Here is an 18,857-nt window from a genome sequence, read left to right as displayed (position 1 = left end):
TCACATTCAAAATTGACATAAATACTTCAATATTATGTATATGTGAATGCATTAGATACATTGGGGAAGATTATTAATACTGTCAAACTGTGAATTTCGTGCGCCAGGGGTTACAGAATCGGCATGAGACAATTAGGTGATGTCATTTTAGGCATGGTAGACAACTGATTTGCTCCATCCAAAAATATTCAATATTTTGTATAAAGAATTTCATTGGTTAAAAGGGTTATCCCATGATTAATGTAAAAAATTAAAATCAGATATATATTTCATGGGAATCTCTTTGCAACAAAGCTAGAACCAGCTCTGTACCTCACATGGATCCATAGATCTCCCAATTCATTCCTCTAATTGCTCTGCTAGTTTTGTATCAAACAGGCAGCTCAGGGGCTGTGCCCTTTCTGAGGGGGTGTGTCCTTTCTGCCAGAGCTCTCTACCTATCCCAGCCCAGGAGGCAGTTGAGCATGTGCGTTCACTTCAGTGAGGTGGACAGAGAAATACTGTACGAAAAAGAACAAAAATTAGGTGGCGCTATACAGATACATTTTATTGAATAACTCAGTAGCTATGGAAAAATTTTAATTACATGCAATTACGAAGGTATTCAGATCCAGGTTCGGGTTTGAAAGCTGCAGAATATATTTCCTGAGACAACATCTTTAACCTCTTCAGGACACATGATGTACCGGTACGTCATGTGTATTTTCGATCACCGCCGCCCATCGGGCGGTGATCGGAACCCGGTGCCTGCTCAAATTATTGAGCAGGCACCTTGGCTAAATGCGCGGGGGGGTCCCTGCGGTTTGCGGCTTTTACCTGCGGTTTGCGGCGGCGATTTGCGGTGCCATCGGGTCCCCATGCGGCTGTAGGGGGACCCGATGGCATGGAAGGCAGCGCGATGCCTAAGGAAGGAATCGCGCTGCCTTCCGGTGACGAGCTTGTGAGATCCAGCCCCCTGGATCTCACAGGCCGGAAGCTGTATGAGTAATACTCACTGTATTACTCATACAGCCAATGCATTCCAATACAGTAGTATTGGAATGCATTGTAAATGGATTAGACCCCCAAAAGTTCAAGTCCCAAAGTGGGACAAAAAATAAAGTGAAAAAAAATTTGAAAAAATAAAGTTTTCCCCCCAAAAAATTAAAAGTTTCAAGTAAAAATAAACAAAAACGTAATTTTCCCCAAATAAAGTAAAAAAAAATTTGTAAAAAATAGGGGGAAAAAAGTATACATATTAGGTATCGCCGCATCCGTATCGACCGGCTCTATAAACATATCACATGACCTAAACCCCTCAGATGAACACCGTAAAAAAAAAAAAAAAAAATCTGTGCTAAATAAAAAAAAAAATTGTCACCTTACATTAAAAAAAGTACAACAGCAAGCGATCAAAAAGGCGTTTAACCACCAAAATAGTACCAATCTAGCCGTCACCTCATCCTGCAAAAAATGAGCCCCGACCTGAGACAATCGCCCAAAAAATAAAAAAACTATGGCTCAGAATATGGAGACACTAAAACATCATTTTTTTTGTTTTAAAAAAGCTGTTATTATGTAAAACTTACATAAATTAAAAAAAGTATACCGTATTTTTCGCCCTAGGTTTTTGGGGAGGAAAATAAAAAAATAATTTTTTTTAACCAAAAGGTGTGCTTTTGGTGGGTTTGGAACTAATGGTTTGGAACTAATGGATGGCACTATTACTGGGGATCTGTGAAGGACACTGTTATGGGGGGATCTGTGGATGACGCACTGTTATGGGGGGATCTGTGGATGACGGACACTGTTATGGGGGGATCTGTGGATGACGGACACTGTTATGGGGGGATCTGTGGATGACGGACACTGTTATGGGGGATCTGTGGATGACGGACACTGTTATGGGGGATCTGTGGATGACGGACACTGTTATGGGGGATCTGTGGCTTGCACTGTTACAGGGGGATCTGTGGCTTGCACTGTTATGGGGGATCTGTGGATGGCACTGTTATGGGAGGGGGTCTGTGGATGGCACTGTTACAGGGGGATCTGTGGATGGCACTGTTAGAGGGGGGATCTGTGGGTGGCACTGTTATGGGGGATCTGTGGATGGCACTGTTATATGTGCCATCCACAGACCCCCCCACCCCATAACAGTGCCATCCACAGACCCCCCCAGCCCATAACAGTGCCATCCACAGACCCCCCACCCCTTAACTGTGCCATCCACGGATTTTCCCCATAAAACTGTCATCCACAGATCCCCCCCCCCCCCGCCGCTCCAGTATACAAATATAAAATGTCTTATTCAATTAAAAGTGATTAAACATGCCCCCTTACTCCTAAGATTACCGTACATCCTAACATCTTCTGTACAACCCAGGCAGGCAGGCCGGGCGGCCTGCCTGCATTCTACTGAAGCTGTTAGGATGTACGGTAATAATAGGAGTGGGGGGGCATGTTTAATCACTTTTAATTGAATAAGACATTTTATATTTGAATAGTGCAGCACTGGAGCGACGGGGCTATAGTACAGTGACTGCACCGCCCCGCCGCTATTGCCGGCCCCCAGCTCCTCCTCCCAGTCCCTCCCCGCTCGCTCGTACATCACAGCCTACGATGTAAAACTGCTAGCATTCGCCCCATAAGACGCAGGGGCATTTCCCCCCCATTTTGGGGGGAGAAAAAGTGCATCTTATGGGGCGAAAAATACGGTACATATTAGGTATCGCCGCGTCCGTATCGACCGGCTCTATAAAAATATCACATGACCTAATCCCTCAGATGAGCACCGTAAAAAAATTAAAATAAAAACTGTGCTAAATAAACCATTTTTTGTCACCTTACATCACAAAAAGTGTAATAGCAAGCGATCAAAAAGTCTTATGCACCCCAAAATAGTGCCAATCAAACCATCATCTCATCCCGCAAAAAATTAAACCCTACCTAGCATAATCGCCCAAAAACTGAAAAAACTATGGCTCTCAGACTATGGAGACACTAAAACATGATTTTTCCTTTGTTTCAAAAATGATATTATTGTGTAAGACTTACATAAATAAATAAAAAGTATACATATTAGGTATCGCCGCGTCCATATCGACCGGATCTATAAAAATATCACATGACCTAACCCCTCAGATGAACACCGTAAAAAATGTAAAATAAAAACTGTGCTAAATAAACCATTTTTTGTCACCTTACATCACAAAAAGTGTAATAGCAAGCGTTTAAAAAGTCACACGCACCCCAAAATAGTGCCAATAAAACCGTCATCTCATCCCGCAAAAATCATACCCTACCCAAGGTAATCGCCCAAAAACTGAAAAAATTATGGCTCTCAGACTATGGGAACACTAAAACATTGTGTAAAACTTACATAAATAATAAAAAAGTATACATATTAGGTATCGCCGCGTCCGTGACAACCTGCTCTATAAAAATATCACATGATCTAACCTGTACGATGAATGTTGTAAATAACAAAAAATAAAAACTGTGCCAAAACAGCTATTTCTTGTTACCTTGCCTCACAAAAAGTGTAATATAGAGCAGCCAAAAATCATATGTACCCTAAACTAGTACCAAAAAAACTTCCACCCTATCCCGTAGTTTCTAAAATGGGGTAACTTTTTTGGAGTTTCTACTCTAGGGGTGCATCAGGGGGGCTTCAAATGGGACATGGTGTCAAAAAAAACAGTCCAGCAAAATCTGCCTTACAAAAACCGTATGGCATTCCTTTCCTTCTGCGCCCTGCCGTGTGCCCATACAGTAGTTTACGACCACATATGGGGTGTTTCTGTAAATACAGAATCAAGGCAATAAATATTGTTTTATTTGGCTGTTAAACCTTGCTTTGTAAAAGTAAAAAAAATATTAAATGGAAAATAGAGATACCATTTAAAAATTTCACTTTTTTGGCAGATTTTCCATTTATTTTCCATAATTCTTGTATGACACCTAAAGGGTTAACAAAGTTTGTAAAATCAGTTTTGAATACCTTGAGGGGTGTAGTTTCTTAGATAGGTTCACTTTTATGGAGTTTCTACTCTAGGGGTGCATCAGGGGGGCTTCAATTGGGACATGGTGGGGTGTAGTTTCTAGAATGGGGTCATTTTTGAGTGGTTTCTATTATGTAAGCCTCGCAAAGTGACTTCAGACCTGAACTGGTCCCTAAAAATTGGGTTTTTGAAAATTTTTGAAAAATTTCAAGATTTGATTCTAAACTTCTAAGCTTTGTAACATCCCCAAAAAATGTAATATCATCCCAAAATGATCCAAACATGAAGTAGACATATGGGGAATGTAAAGTAATAACTATTTTTGGAGGTATTACTATGTATTATAGAAGTAGAGAAATTGAAACTTGGAAATTTGCAATTTTTTTAAAAAATTTGGTAAATTTGGTATTTTTTTTATAAATAAAAATTTATTTTTTTGACTTCATTTTACCAGTGTCATGAAATACAATATGTGACGAAAAAACTATCTCAGAATGGCCTGGATAATTCAAAGCGTTTTAAAGTTATCACCACTTAAAGTGACACTGGTCAGATTTGCAAAAAATGGCCTGGTCCTTAAGGTGAAATAAGGCTGTGTCCTAAATGGGTTAATTTATAGTCTAACGTTTAAAGAGTCATTGTTTTTTCCTTTTTTTCCCAATAGATGAACAATACAAGTGAATATAAAAAAAAAACAATGTTGTAATATATCTCATCAGAGAAGGATGCTTTTTTCTTATCTTATCAGGCTCTCCTGCCCCTCTCCCTTTCACTAACTGATGAATTGCATCTTCAGTGGGGATAGGCTGCCTACTAACTGAAGGTTTAAATGACATAGAAGTGTATGGAGAGAGGAGGGGAGGAGGAAACAGGATGGGCTTCTGGAGGCAGACAGAGGCTGCTAGATTCACATCTAAACTGCTCAGCACCGCTGTATAATGCCCCCCATTACTGCTGCTGCTACTGAGGTTGTACTACAGTTATGAAGCAGGATCCCCTATTTCTTCATGTGTAGTGAGTGTATGGGCAGACATGATCCCAACCATTCTGTACTCATCAACTCAAAAAAAAAAAATGAGTTACAGATTGCAGAGGCCAAACTGCTAAAAAAAACTGATACAAGTCATATAATGGTCAGAAATACTGTTATTCTTTACAAGACTATTGGAATAATACACTTACCCAGTCCTAGACAGGATACACGAAGTCCGGATTTCCCCAGATTTCTAGAAAGCAAGAGAGAACATTGCTGTCAATTAAAAGGGAAATGTTTTATTTTGGGTAAATAGAAAAATCAATCAATCTAAGAGGAATCAAATAATTCTACCCCTAAAGAATATAATAGCCTTCATTTAGTACAATCATACCACAGAGGCTACACCTGTAACTACCACTAGGTCTATTAAGAAGGTTTTTCCCATTTCTCTTAATTATGAGTAGCGTGAATCTTGGGGTTTTCTCTCTGCACAAGAACAGCGACATTAGAGAAAAAGGAGGAAAAGGCCTAAAGTTCATGCTATCATTTCTCCAAGGAATGGGAAGGTTGGTACTGTATATAAACTTTAGCCCCTCCTGTCCATCGGGCTAGGGACCAGCGTAGTTGTCATTGCTGTTTCACAAGCAAGAAGGAGATGCACCTCAACACCAAATTTGGCAATGCAAGATGTAGCACACTCATCTGAGTTTGGAGAAAGTTTGTTTGGTACACCATGTACTTACAACTTCAGTTATTTTAGTTCATAAATTAAAAGTAAGTCTAAGAGAAATATTCTTTCCAGGCCACTGATTGACAGTTTTGTTTTTCAACTGAATTAGTAGCCGGAGGAGAAAGTCAGGAGCTCATGAATATTTATGGACTCCTCGGCATGTGCTGAAGCTGTTCAATACAAGATATTAGCAAAACGGCTAAGTCAAATAACTGTTAGACGTCAGCTGCCAAACATGTACGGCAGAAGTTGTCACTTTAAATATGGCGCCCCATTCATGAGCGCTGCGGGCACCATAGCCACCAGGTTTCTGCTGTTTTAAACAGCAGAGATAAGGGGCTAATGTCTGAAATCGGCAATAACTCCGATTGCAGAAATGTAACCCCTCAGATGTCATGTCAAGTATGACCACGGCATCTGAGTGCTGAAAACCCAGAAGCGTTAGTTTCCGGTTCTGGAATGTCTCCCTTTCACGGTGATTGAGGTATGCCATTCCTTTGCTATGATACGCTGAGTGTCTCTAAAGAAGCCCAGTTTATCAGAGCTATAGGCTAACAGCATATGGAGCTTACAATGCAGTGCTAATGCACTGCAATGTAATCTAAAAACAATCTGAAGATCACATATTCTAACCCCCAAGAGGGCTAAAAAAAAGGTTAAAAGTTAAGTAAAAACAAGTTTTTTTAAATATAAAAAACATAAAAATATAAAAATTTAATCTAGCCCCCCCTTTCCCCAGAATAAAAATAAACAATAAAAAAATAGATATTATAGGCAAAACTAATGACAGATTTCCTTTAAACAGATCCTCCGGGAATTAATTAAAATGGCCATCATCAACCTGTTCTAGAATGTGGGCAGGACTGGTTGTCTCTACTGGCGCAGCGGCCTAAGGGGGTGAGGGGCGGGACACTACTATATACTACACTCTAGCACTTGCATATACTATTACATATTGGTGAGTTTTGCTGTCAGGCTGCTCAGACATGATGGCATATCATAGGCAGAATCACAGAGAACTACTTTAACTGCTGTTCCTCTAGTACAGTGATCTCCAACCTGTGGTTCACCATCTATTGTGAAACTACAACTCCCAGTATGCCAGCTGTAGTTTGCAGCTGCAGGAGAGCCAAAGGTTGGAGACCTCTGCTATAGCACATAGCAAGAGGAATACAAATAATAACCATGTTTAAATTTTCTTTATTGGATGCAGGTAAACTATATGCACCCATTAGAATGCCATAGCTCCACTTTTGTGACCATACCATTGGCTGCTTTGTGCTTGTCTAGTGCATATTTTGAATTGATTATACAGGTAGTGCTTTTGACAGAAAAAAATATTTGCAGAATATGATTTTTTTTTTTATATTCTGTTGTAACAAATAATTTTTACGTTATTTATGTCACAAACCAGAACATCTTTCTTGTTTCAACTTTCCCTTGTGAAATGAATATTAATATACTTGTATGCATAAAAAGAAAAAGAAGCATTACTCAGGATTAGAGGACTGAATTTTTACAAGAAAGGTATGGCTATCTTTTGAGGCACCTACCCTACATGGCAGTATGCCTACTTTGTAACATCCTTTAACCCGTAGAGGACCCTCACCATACATGTACGGCGCTGGTGGACGTGACTTAAGGACCTGCGCCATACATGTACGGCAGGCTGATCGGGCGGGTGCAGGAGCTGCGCCCGCCTGATCAGCGGCACGGACCCGGCTAGCACTGACAGCCGGGCCCCTGCTGCATACGCTGGCATACATGTATGGCAGGCTGACCGGGCGGGTGCAGGAGCTGCGCCTGCCTGATCAGCGGCACAGACCCAGCTAACACTGACAGCCGGGCCCCTGCTGCATACGCTGGCACTGGTGAAAACATTGCTGCCGGCGTATTAACCCCTTGTATGCCGTGGTCAAACTGACCGCGGCATGCAGAGGGTTTACAGAGGGTATGGGTGCCCTCTGCATCTCCATCGGGTCCCCGCGCTGCAGTTGGAGTTTCTACTCTAGGGGTGCATCAGGGGGTCTTCAAATGTGACATGGCAACTTAAAATTATCCCAGTGAAATCTGACCTCCAAAAACCACATGGTGCTCCTTTCCTTCTGCATCCTGCTGTGCGCCCGTACAGCAGTTTATTATCACAAATTGGGTGTTTCAGTAAACTACAAAATCAGGGTAATAAATATTGAGTTTTGTTTGGCTGTTAAACCTTGCTTTGTTACCGTAAAAAAAAAAAATGGATTAAAATAGAAAATCTGCCAAAAAAGTAAAATTCTGCAATGTCATCAACATTTTCCTTTAATTCTTGTGAAACACCTAAAGGTTTAACAAAGTTTGTAAAATCAGTTTTGAATACCTTGAGAGTGTAGTTTCAAAAATAGGGTCATTTATGGGTGGTTTCTATTATGTAAGCCCTAGAAAGTGACTTCAGACGTGAACTGGTCCTTAAAAAGTGGGTTTTGGAAATTTCCTGTAAAAGTTCAAGATTTGCTTCTAAACTTCTAAGCCTTCTAACGTCCCCAAAAAATAAAATTGCATTCACAAAATGATCCAGACATAAAGTAGACATGGGAAATGTAAAGTAATAACTGTTATATGAAGTATCACTATCTGTTTTAAAAGCAGAGAAATTGAAATTTGGAAAGTTGAGCATTTTTTTCTAGAGGGCCATTTTACATTATAGTAACTACACACTATTCTCTTCTATGTCCGTATTTATTTCCCTTCATCATTTTACCTATTCGCTTTCACTTTTCCACTTATTTCCACATACAGGATGCAGACACAGCAAGACTTCCTGTCTGAAGGGTATATTACCTGGGTTTATTCAAACAGACCCCAGGAGATCATATGGTGACATTCCACCTTCCTCAAACCACTATTCTCTTTTCCCTTCCTCCCATGACAACTAGGTGAGTCTCTTACGCTCTTGTTTTACTACTAAAGGGGACCCGGCAGACTACAAGTTGACCTACAGTTGTTTATTTTACTATATTTTATTTTACAAACCACCTTCCTTAACCTGCATTTACGATATATCGTTGTATGTATCTTCCATCCACAGACAACTAATTTCGTGTGTATTGCTTCTACTTTATGTGGATTGCTCCAATGTTGCTATTTTCGTCCGTACAATTGTTCACTGATACAACGCATGACACATAGGACACCACAAGCCCCAAATGGGGATCTGAAAATGTATTAAATATATTCTACCTTAGTAGTGCTCGCTTGTATTCTTTTTTCCACTTAATTTGTTTTCGACGTACTAGTTTAATCTTCAAAGACCATCCTATATGTAGTGATAATATCACAGACAGATGTTGTAGAACTTTTGTTTTCCGTAATGTTCTGATATTTACATGTATTTTTGTATCTATCATTTAGTGTTTGAAAAAGGTCTAAACCGAAACGTCACAAGTACACAACAAGTTGCCTTTCATATGAAAACCAAATAAAAATCAACACAATACTTCAAACAAAACTGAAGGAGTGCCTAAGTTTATTTTATTTCGATTGTTTCACGGGGTTGGGACCCCACAACTAGAGTACCCGAGCAATAGGACACGAGTGCAACATTCTACCTTAAAAGGGTTCTGCACTTTCATTTAACTGTAGTTATATTCCTGTTTCATTTAACAGTGCCACTTGTAGTTATATTCCTCCATTTAGTGTCTTCAGAAATAGTGCTGAGTGAACCCGAACTGTAAAGTTCGGGTCTGTACCGAACTTTGCGAATTCAGGTACCCGGACCCGAACTTTGCCGGAAAAGTTTGGGTTCGAGTTCGGTGTTCGGACATCTAATAAAGCTTGTTGAAAGACTGCAGGGCAGCCAATCAACAAGCTTTTAAAAGGGTTCTGCACTTTCATTTAACTGATGATCTATCCTCTGGATAGATCATCAGCTTCTGATCGGCGGGGGTCCGACACCCGGGACACCCGCCGATCAGCTGTTTGAGAAGGCAGCGGCGCTCCAGCAGCGCCCCGGCCTTCTCACTGTTTACCGCCGGCCCACTGACGTCACGACTAGTATCAACTAGCGTGGGCGGGGCTAAACTCTGTTCACTTGAATGGAGCTTAGCCCCGCCCACGCTAGTTGATACTAGTCGTGACGTCACTGGGCCGGCGGTAAACAGTGAGAAGGCCGGAGTCCTGCTGGAGCGCTGCTGCCTTCTCAAACAGCTGTTCGGCGGCGGTCCCGGGTGTTGGACCCCCGCCGATCAGATGCTGATGATCTATCCAGAGGATAGATCATCAGTTAAATGAAAGTGCAGAACCCCTTTAAATACTAATGGGACGGTGGCCATTTTGTTTCTCTTCATGATTACTCCCCAGACAAAACGAGCCATTATAAGTAATAAAATGTATTTGAGAATAGATTTATTATAAAGTAATATTTAAGTATTTTCATTTTCTTAATTCCCGGAGAACCCCTTTAATTGTTACTTTAATACCTAAATCACAGTTCTGATCAATTGTCACGGCTGAGGATGGGGGAAATCCTCAGCCGTGTGCAGCCCGGTGATGTTTCGGCTGCTTGGCCATGAAGACAGGATTAGGGAGCAGGTCACCTCCTAAGGCATCCCTAACCTGACCCTAGCTCCTAGCTGCATGGGCCAACCTTGATGGTAGGAGGGCCCATGCTCCGGAACCTAAAAGTCCCTGCTAGCCCTCAAGATGACCCTCACCTAGGAGCTAAGTAAGACAAGCCCACTCCTCCTAGACACGGAGGAGCAGGAGTCTCAACGGCCAAGCTGCAGGAAAAGGGGAGACATAAACAGCTCTATGGATATGGCAGGTGAACCAGAGTTCCACCTACCTGCCACAGCCTTGCTGACTGGATCCCTGTGTTAGCAGGGTGCAGATCATAAACGCATCCCCACACTGGGACCCAGATCCATAGCTGCACAAAGGGAGACATATAAAACATCACACGGACATCACACATAACTGGAAATAACTTAAGCACAATATGGTTATGACATTAAGGTTTATGACCACAGGGGTGGCTCTTACTGGCAGGTAAGAAATACATGAGGCTGCTCTCAGCTAAGCATGGCTGAAGCAACCTGAAGGCCTGCAAAAGCAGTGAGGCTTTATAGGCCAAGAAGCCACACCCCACAGTCAGACACACCCAGTGATCACACACACTAGGAAGGGGATTAACCCTTCCAACACCAGGGAAGGGAAAACACCACTTAAAGGGAACGTGCACACAATAACATAAAACACAGTGCACACATCCACACATCACACACAAAACCGCATGCGCAGGGTAGCGAGCTGCATGGCACAGCTCAGCCTGCTACGCTGCCACATACATACTGTTGCCAGCGGCAACCACAGGTGAGGCCAATACCACAGCCCTCACCTGTGATTGAACACCAATGAAAACCGCTGACAACCGCATGCGGTTCAGGAGTCACGGTCATAGCCATGGCCGTGACATCAATATGGACATCAGAAGTCCAAGTTCGTCACTAGTGTCGTTATTATTCAAAAAATCACAGAGCACCTTCACCAGTATAAAACGTAAACCTTTAATGGTATTTGTTAACAAATACCATTAAAGGTTATGTTTTATACTGGTGAAGGTACTTTAATACCTAGCCTGATTCAGAGAAATGGCAACTGAGATGTAATCTGAGGGGTGTTGTTAACATTTTTAATCCCACCCCTGGACAACAGGTTCCCTACTCAACGGTGGACACACAGCGTCACGATACATGTTTACATATACATACACCATATATATGCAACACACATACACATAAAAACACCATATACTTGGTGCACATACATGAATACACCATATATACACTACACACACATACCACCCAACTAAGGAGCTAAACTATCAGTGGCGCGCGAAGCAATGAAAGCAAACATCTCCAGCTGCCCTGCTGCCGCCAGAGCACCGGATCGGGACTCAGCCGATAACACGGTTCTCCGATCCAGTTGTAATTTTAACTGCCGGATCTGGAGAACTGGATGGAACTGGCTGAATCCCATGCCTGGTATTGTCACAAGGGTACCAGGAATGAGAGATACTGGATGGTAGAGACAGAAGGGGAGGCCAGTTGCATCCTTTTTAACGCTACATGGCAAGTGATTATGCCTTCAATGGCTTGGTCTTATCCTCACTGATGACATCATTAGGGAGGCTGTCAGTGATATTGGTTGGTACTGATTCTACAGAATCGATTTGTCCAATCAGCAGGGATTATTTATTTCAAAAGATGATGATCGCGCTGCCTATGAGTGTAGGATTCCACTCCCAGATTCTTTTCCCAAATGCTCAGTTGTTTCACCTTGTAGCCAAACAATCGGATTCCAGAGGCTGGCGCACTCACGTACACCCGCACCCTAGAAAGAAGTTTTTACACAATAGTGAAGTTCCACCAGGTAATTCCACTATCGCCCCTGACGAAGCTGGACTGGCGAAACCCGTGTCGGGTGGACTCTTGAGATAAGGACATTCTGATTTTAGAAGGCTGAATTTTTATGTCTATTTTGTAAGTAGAATAAATTGCTTTTAGCGGAATTACCTGGTGGAACTTCACTATTGTGTAATAACTTCTCTCTAGGGTGCGGGTGTACGTGAATGCGCCAGCCTCTGGAATCCGGTTGTTTGGCTTCAAGGTGAAACAACTGCGCATTTGGGAAACGAATCTGGGAGTGGAATCCTACACTCATAGGCAGCGTGATCATCATCTTTTGGAACTTTTGACTGTGAAGCGAACTTTATCCATGTCGCTTGATGGATCTGCAGCGCCGATAAGTAACCACAGAGAATAGAGACTGTTTGAATTTTATAGGGATTATTTATTTGCATAAGCCCTGCTCATTGCACAAATAGATTCTGTAGAATCATTTCCCTCATCTCTAGATGGTAGGCTCCTTGTAGGGCACCAGTGCATGTGCTGACATCATAGAGGTGATGATGCCCTAGTGAGCCTGTCTAATACTTTATAAAAAACATTAAAAGTTCCAGTGCCCGAAGATCCAGTACATCACTCCATGCATGCAAGCATCCCTGCTAAGGCCAGTAATTGGTTGCAGTGGTCACGTAAATGCTGTGCATGATGTCAGCGCTGAAACAGATATTAGTGATTTATCATATTGTCTACTTTTAGCCACTGTTGTGAAAATCCTAGACAACCCCCTTTAAATACAAATATACTTCTTCTGTAGTTCATCCTAAATAATTAAGAATTATAAAGCAACTTGCAAGGATCATTACCTTCTGTAACAGTAAATTATAACACTAGAGGCTAAAAAGTGTCCTCTTTAGAGAACTACAATAACGTGACAGAACTCCAGTAATAACCGCCCCCAACACAATGGAAATAGATTTGCATGTCATTTCAGTATGACTTGTGAGGGCCGATCAATGCAGAATAATTTTCAGGAAACCCTATTGTGGATTGTAAATTGTTCCACTTTGTTGGAAGGAATAATTGGACTTGACAGAGAGGTTATGTTAGATAAGTCAGAGTACCAGGGGTATTGACTGATGTATTTCCTATGAGATAATGAAATAATAGAGGAAAACCGAAATTAAATCTGAGTAGCTTGAAGCTACTGAAGAATCCCGCAATCCTGTTCTTTTTCGTTTTAAATTAATTTCTATTCCAATTTATATCGCTCTGTCCTGACAGAATAAAAGAAGATAACAGTACAGACCAAAAGTTTGGACACACCTTCTTATTCAAAGAGTTTTCTTTATTTTCATGACTATGAAAATTGTAGATTCACACTGAAGGCATCAAAACTATGAATTAACACATGTGGAATTATATACATAACAAACAACTGTGAAACAACAGAAAATATGTCATATTCTAGGTTCTTCAAAGTAGCCACCTTTTGCTTTGATTACTGCTTTGCACACTCTTGGCATTCTCTTCATGAGCTTCAAGAGGTAGTCCCCTGAAATGGTTTTCACTTCACAGGTGTGCCCTGTCAGGTTTAATAAGTTGGATTTCTTGCCTTATAAATGGGGTTGGGACCATCAGTTGCGTTGAGGAGAAGTCAGGTGGATACACAGCTGATTGTCCTACTTAATAGACTGTTAGAATTTGTATTATGGCAAGAAAAAAGCAGCTAAGTAAAGAAAAACGAGTGGCCATCATTACTTTAAGAAATGAAGGTCAGTCAGTCAGCCGAAAAATTGGGAAAACTTTGAAAGTAAGGGCTATTTGACCATGAAGGAGAGTGATGGGGTGCTGCGCCAGATGACCTGGCCTCCACAGTCACTGGACCTGAACCCAATCGAGATGGTTTGGGGTGAGCTGGACCGCAGAGTGAAGGCAAAAGGTCCAACAAGTGCTAAGCATCTCTGGGAACTCCTTCAAGACTGTTGGAAGACCATTTCAGGGGACTACCTCTTGAAGCTCATTAAGAGAATACCAAGAGTGTGCAAAGCAGTAATCAAAGCAAAAGGTGGCTACTTTGAAGAACCTAGAATATGACATATTTTCAGTTGTTTCACACTTGTTTGGTATGTATATAATTCCACATGTGTTAATTCATAGTTTTGATGCCTTCATAGTCATGAAAATAAAGAAAACTCTTTGAATGAGGTGTGTCCAAACTTTTGGTCTGTACTGTATGTTGTAGGGCAATGACATATGAGTATTCCAGAGTCAGACTCTTGAGAAGGCTTCCAGTCTCCATCATCCTAGTCTGTGGCAGAACATTGCATTTAGATTGGGGAAAAAAACCGATTTGATACATATGCAAATTAACCTGAGATGAGTTCTGTCCCTGACTCATCTCACATACAGGACTCATCTCAGGTTAATTTGCATATGTATCAAATTGTTTTTTTTACACAATAAAAGCACACAGAGCTATGGGGACTGGGTATTGCGGATATTGCGGATGTGCTAGCGGCCATCTAGCAACCCATGTCCTCAGCTCTATACACAAAATCCCGGTGACAGGTTCCCTTTAAGGTTCTTGCCAGACATTTATGTTTGTAGCTGCAGGTTTAAAAATTACATTGCTGAAAGCAAGTTGACTGGCTTGCAACTTTTAGATAATTTGCTCTTAGCAGCATACAGAAGCATTTGAACACCCTGCGATTTTGCAAGTTCTTCCACTTAGAAGTCATGGAGGGGTCTGAAATTCACATTGTAGGTGCATTCCCACTCTGAGAGACAGAATAAATAAAAAAAATTCTGGAAATAACATTGTATGATTTTTAAAGAATGTATTTGTCTTGCACTGCTGAACATGTGTTTGAACACCTGAGAAACAGCAAGAATTCTGTCTCTAAAAAAACCTGTTACTGTGTCTTTAAAAAGTCCACCTCTCCTCCACTCATTAATCTAACTTAATAGCACCTGTCTGAGCTCTTTAAATACACCTGTCCACCCCACAGTCAGTCAGACGCCAACTACTACCATGGGCAAGACCAAAGAGCTGTCAAAAGACACAAGAGCCAAAATTGTGGACCTCCACAAGGCTGGAAAGGGCTACGGGGCAATTGCCAAGCAGCTTGGTGAAAAAAGATCAACTGTTGGAGCAATTGTTAGAAAATGGAAGAGGCTAAAGACGACTGTCAGTCTCCCTCAGACTGGGGCTCCATGCAAGATCTCACCTCGTGGGGTATCACTTATGATAAGAAAGGTGAGAAATCAGCCCAGAACTACAAGGGAGGAGCTGGTCAATGACATGAAGAGAGCTGGGACCACAGTTTCAAAGGTCACTGTCGGTAGAACACTACGCTGTCATAGTTTCAAATCATGCATTGCACGGAAGGTTCCCCTGCTCAAGTCATCACATGTCCAGGCCCATCTGAAGTTTGCCAATGACCATCTGGATGATCCAGAGGAGGCATGGGAGAAAGTCATGTGGTCAGATGAGACCAAAGTAGAAACTTTTGGTCTAAACTTCACTCGTCGTGTTTGGAGGAAAAAGAAGAATGAGTTGCATCCCAAGAACACCATCCCTACTGTGAAGCATGGGGGTGGTAACATCATGTTTTGGGGGTGCTTTTCTGAGAAGGGGACAGGACGACTGCACTGTATTAAGGAGAGGATAAATGGGGCCATTTATTGTGAGATTTTGAGCAACAACCTCCTTCCTTCAGTCAGAGCATTGAAGATGGGTCGTGGCTGGGTCTTCCAACTTGACAACGACCCGAAGCACACAGCCAGGATAACCAAGAAGTGGCTCCGTAAGAAGCATATCAAGGTTCTGGAGTGGCCTAGCCAGTCTCCATACCTAAATCCAATAGAACATCTTTGAAGTGAGCTGAAACTCTGTGTTGCTCAGCGACAGCCCCGAAACCTGACATATCTAGAAAAGATCTGTGTGGAGGAGTGGGCCAAAATCCCTGTTGCAGTGTGTGCAAACCTGGTCAAGAACTACAGGAAACGTTTGACCTCTGTAATTGCAAACAAAGGATTCTGTACCAAATATTAACACAGATTTTCTCAGGTGTTGAAAATTATACAATGTGATTTCCAGATTTTTTTATTTTATTCTATCTCTCAGAGTGGGAATGCACCTACAATGTGAATTTCAGACCTCTCCATGATTTCTAAGTGGGAGAACTTGCAAAATCGCAGGGTGTTCAAATACTTCTGTTCCTCACTGTATGTTCAGCATGTTGTCCCAAAGCATCAACCACAACCCTTGTTCTCCAGTTAACTATTTAACCGACTACAGGGTTGCTGTTGCAGATATATAGCAATGACAGAAATATAAAATTAATTTAATAATTATTATATATTTTTTTTATACTTATCATGTATTGGTTTGTGTTTTATAAATGGAATATGGGTTGTGGTTGGTTATTTAACAGGTAATGTATGATTTTGTACTTTCACTTTCACGTGTGGTTCACTGCACTGCATGGAATAAATTTTCACAGTCCTGAATAATCATAATGCATGACACTGTTGTTGCAGTATGAATAAATACAATTATGTACTGAAATTGCAGGTGATCACATAGGATTTTTCATCGATCTGGGAGAGAAAGTGACATGGGTTCACCTGTGGAACGCTTGGGGGCGGAATTAAGTATGATTATCACGCTGCACATCTCATGACTTGGGATAGAGGGTAAGATGTATTCCAGGGTGAAACGCATGTGGGCGGACCCGGATATGATTAATTTTAGTGGGAGTGGCTATCTCCGATACTGTCAATATAGATAGAAGGTTTCTACATGTATACACATGGATATATTGCCCGGATGTACTAATAAACATTATGAGAACGGGTGAGGATGATTTTGTGGCCACAAGTGTATAGAATTGGGTGGTATGTGTGTTCCAGGATTGAATGCAACATGTCACTTCCGGTTGTGTACTTCCGGGTGGCGGATGCGACGCTGAGGAAATCGCCATGGGGGAGTGTAATGACGTGAGCCTAATCAGGTGTTTGAAATTATTGGGTGCAGATAGGTATATATATGTGGGGACTGGCTGAGTATTATTATTCACCCCCTGATGAAGCATTGAGCGAAACGCGTCACCCCCTGATGAAGCATTGAGCGAAAAGCGCGTCGGGGCACAGGACACGTGGCTGGTATGATGCTATAATATTGTTGTACTGTGATTTATGTGGCTGCTATAGGGACTAGGCACATGTTATGAGTATATGTTTACTTGCACAAGCACTTATTTTAATTATTACTATATAAAACTATGTGTATTGTTCCTGTATACATGCTGTCTACTAAGAATGGAATACCTTTATAAGTGTTGACCCATATGACTAGCTAGGGCGTTTTGCCCCATGTTTTCCATGACCACCTGAGATTGTTATTTTTTATGTGCGTTTTTAAAATCATCTGTTAAATTTGGAGTACCGCACACCGTTATTGCTGGTGCCAACAAGGACTTGCAAGTCGTAATCAAATAATAGAAAATTGCAGCACACAGTATTTTTCTTTGCAGTAAAGTTATGTTTATGCTGGCTTCCTGTAGTAGACGGCGTTGGTATCCAGCTCCATCTACTACAGGAAGCCAGACACAGATTATAGACCGCTGAAGAAGGCCCTGACAGGCCGAAATGTCCGGTCTCCACATTGATTTGTACATGACTGTCCTATACATCCTGTAATTGCACTGGATCATGATGATCATATAATGAAATACTATTAAAACATAACTTTACGGCAAAGAAAAATACTGTGTGCTGCAATTTTCTATTATTTGTTTTTAAAATCATGTGATAATAAAGATTTATTCATTTGTATATCTCCGGTTGTTGCTATTCTTTGGTGTTATATTTTGGGGCATGTACCGGAGCACATGTTTTTTGGCCCTTATGTGCGATAGGTGTTAATGAAATGTGAAGTGTACAGTCTTCTCTGAAGAATATACATTATTAGAAGGTTATTTAAAGGGCATCTTTAAGCAGACTTTTACCTATAAAACTGGCTGACCCGTTGCATGTGCGCTTGGCAGCTGAAGGCATCTGTGTTGGTCCCATGTTCATGTATCCGCATTGCTGAGAAAAATGATAGTTTAATATATGCAAATGAGCCCCTAGGAGCAATAGAGGCTTTGCCATTACTCCTAGAGGCTCTGCTTTCTCTGCAACTACCAAGCCCTCTCCACTTTGATTAACAGGGCGAGGCATGATGATGTTTTCACTGCCTGGTCCTGTCAATCAAAGTAGAGAGGGCGTGGGAGTTTCAGAGAGAGCAGAGCCTCTAGGGCTAAACGCAACACCCCCATTGCACCTAGGGCCTCATTTGCATATATTAAAAGATTTTTATCAGCCATGCAGGAACATATGAACAAGGAATCAACACAGGTGCTTCAGCTACCTAGCGCACATGCAACACGTCAGCCAGTTTCATAGGTACAAATCTGCTGACAGATTAAGGCCACAGGGCTTCATATGAACTTTGCTATGGCAAGCCTTGGAGCCTTCAGAATGCTGTTCGGTCACAACAAATGACTGCTCAGATGCCATGTTCGCAATTGACCAAGGCATCTGAGAGGTTAAAAGTCTGTGATTGGAGTTGTCTCCAATCATGAACTCTGCTGTAGAAAACCTGCTGGCTATGGTGCCAGCTCAGCTCCTGAGTGGGCACCATTTTTAAAGTCCCAACATCCACCATATACTGTATGTATGCCGGATGTTGAGAGGGGGATGTAAGGACCTACACTTTTTTCTCTGAAACTACTTTACAA

At 41.6% G+C, this 18,857-nt stretch overlaps 1 protein-coding gene across 2 annotated transcripts in view; it reads right to left on the bottom strand.

Annotated features, from left to right (window-relative positions):
* The window catches only part of KCNAB1 (potassium voltage-gated channel subfamily A member regulatory beta subunit 1), a 393,898-nt gene that overhangs the window by 98,410 nt on the left and 276,631 nt on the right, over window positions 1–18,857 (bottom strand). For both annotated transcript variants that reach the window (XM_040428136.1, XM_040428137.1), the window contains exon 2: window positions 5,166–5,209. In XM_040428136.1, the coding sequence (XP_040284070.1) occupies window positions 5,166–5,209 (44 nt within the window). The remainder of the gene's footprint in view (window positions 1–5,165; window positions 5,210–18,857) is intronic.

The sequence above is a fragment of the Bufo bufo genome, chromosome 4 (assembly GCF_905171765.1).
Source record: "Bufo bufo chromosome 4, aBufBuf1.1, whole genome shotgun sequence".
Classification (NCBI taxonomy): Eukaryota; Metazoa; Chordata; class Amphibia; order Anura; family Bufonidae; genus Bufo; species Bufo bufo.
The sequence above is the reverse complement of the archived record's forward strand: the minus strand, read 5'-3'. Positions and strand labels throughout refer to the sequence as shown.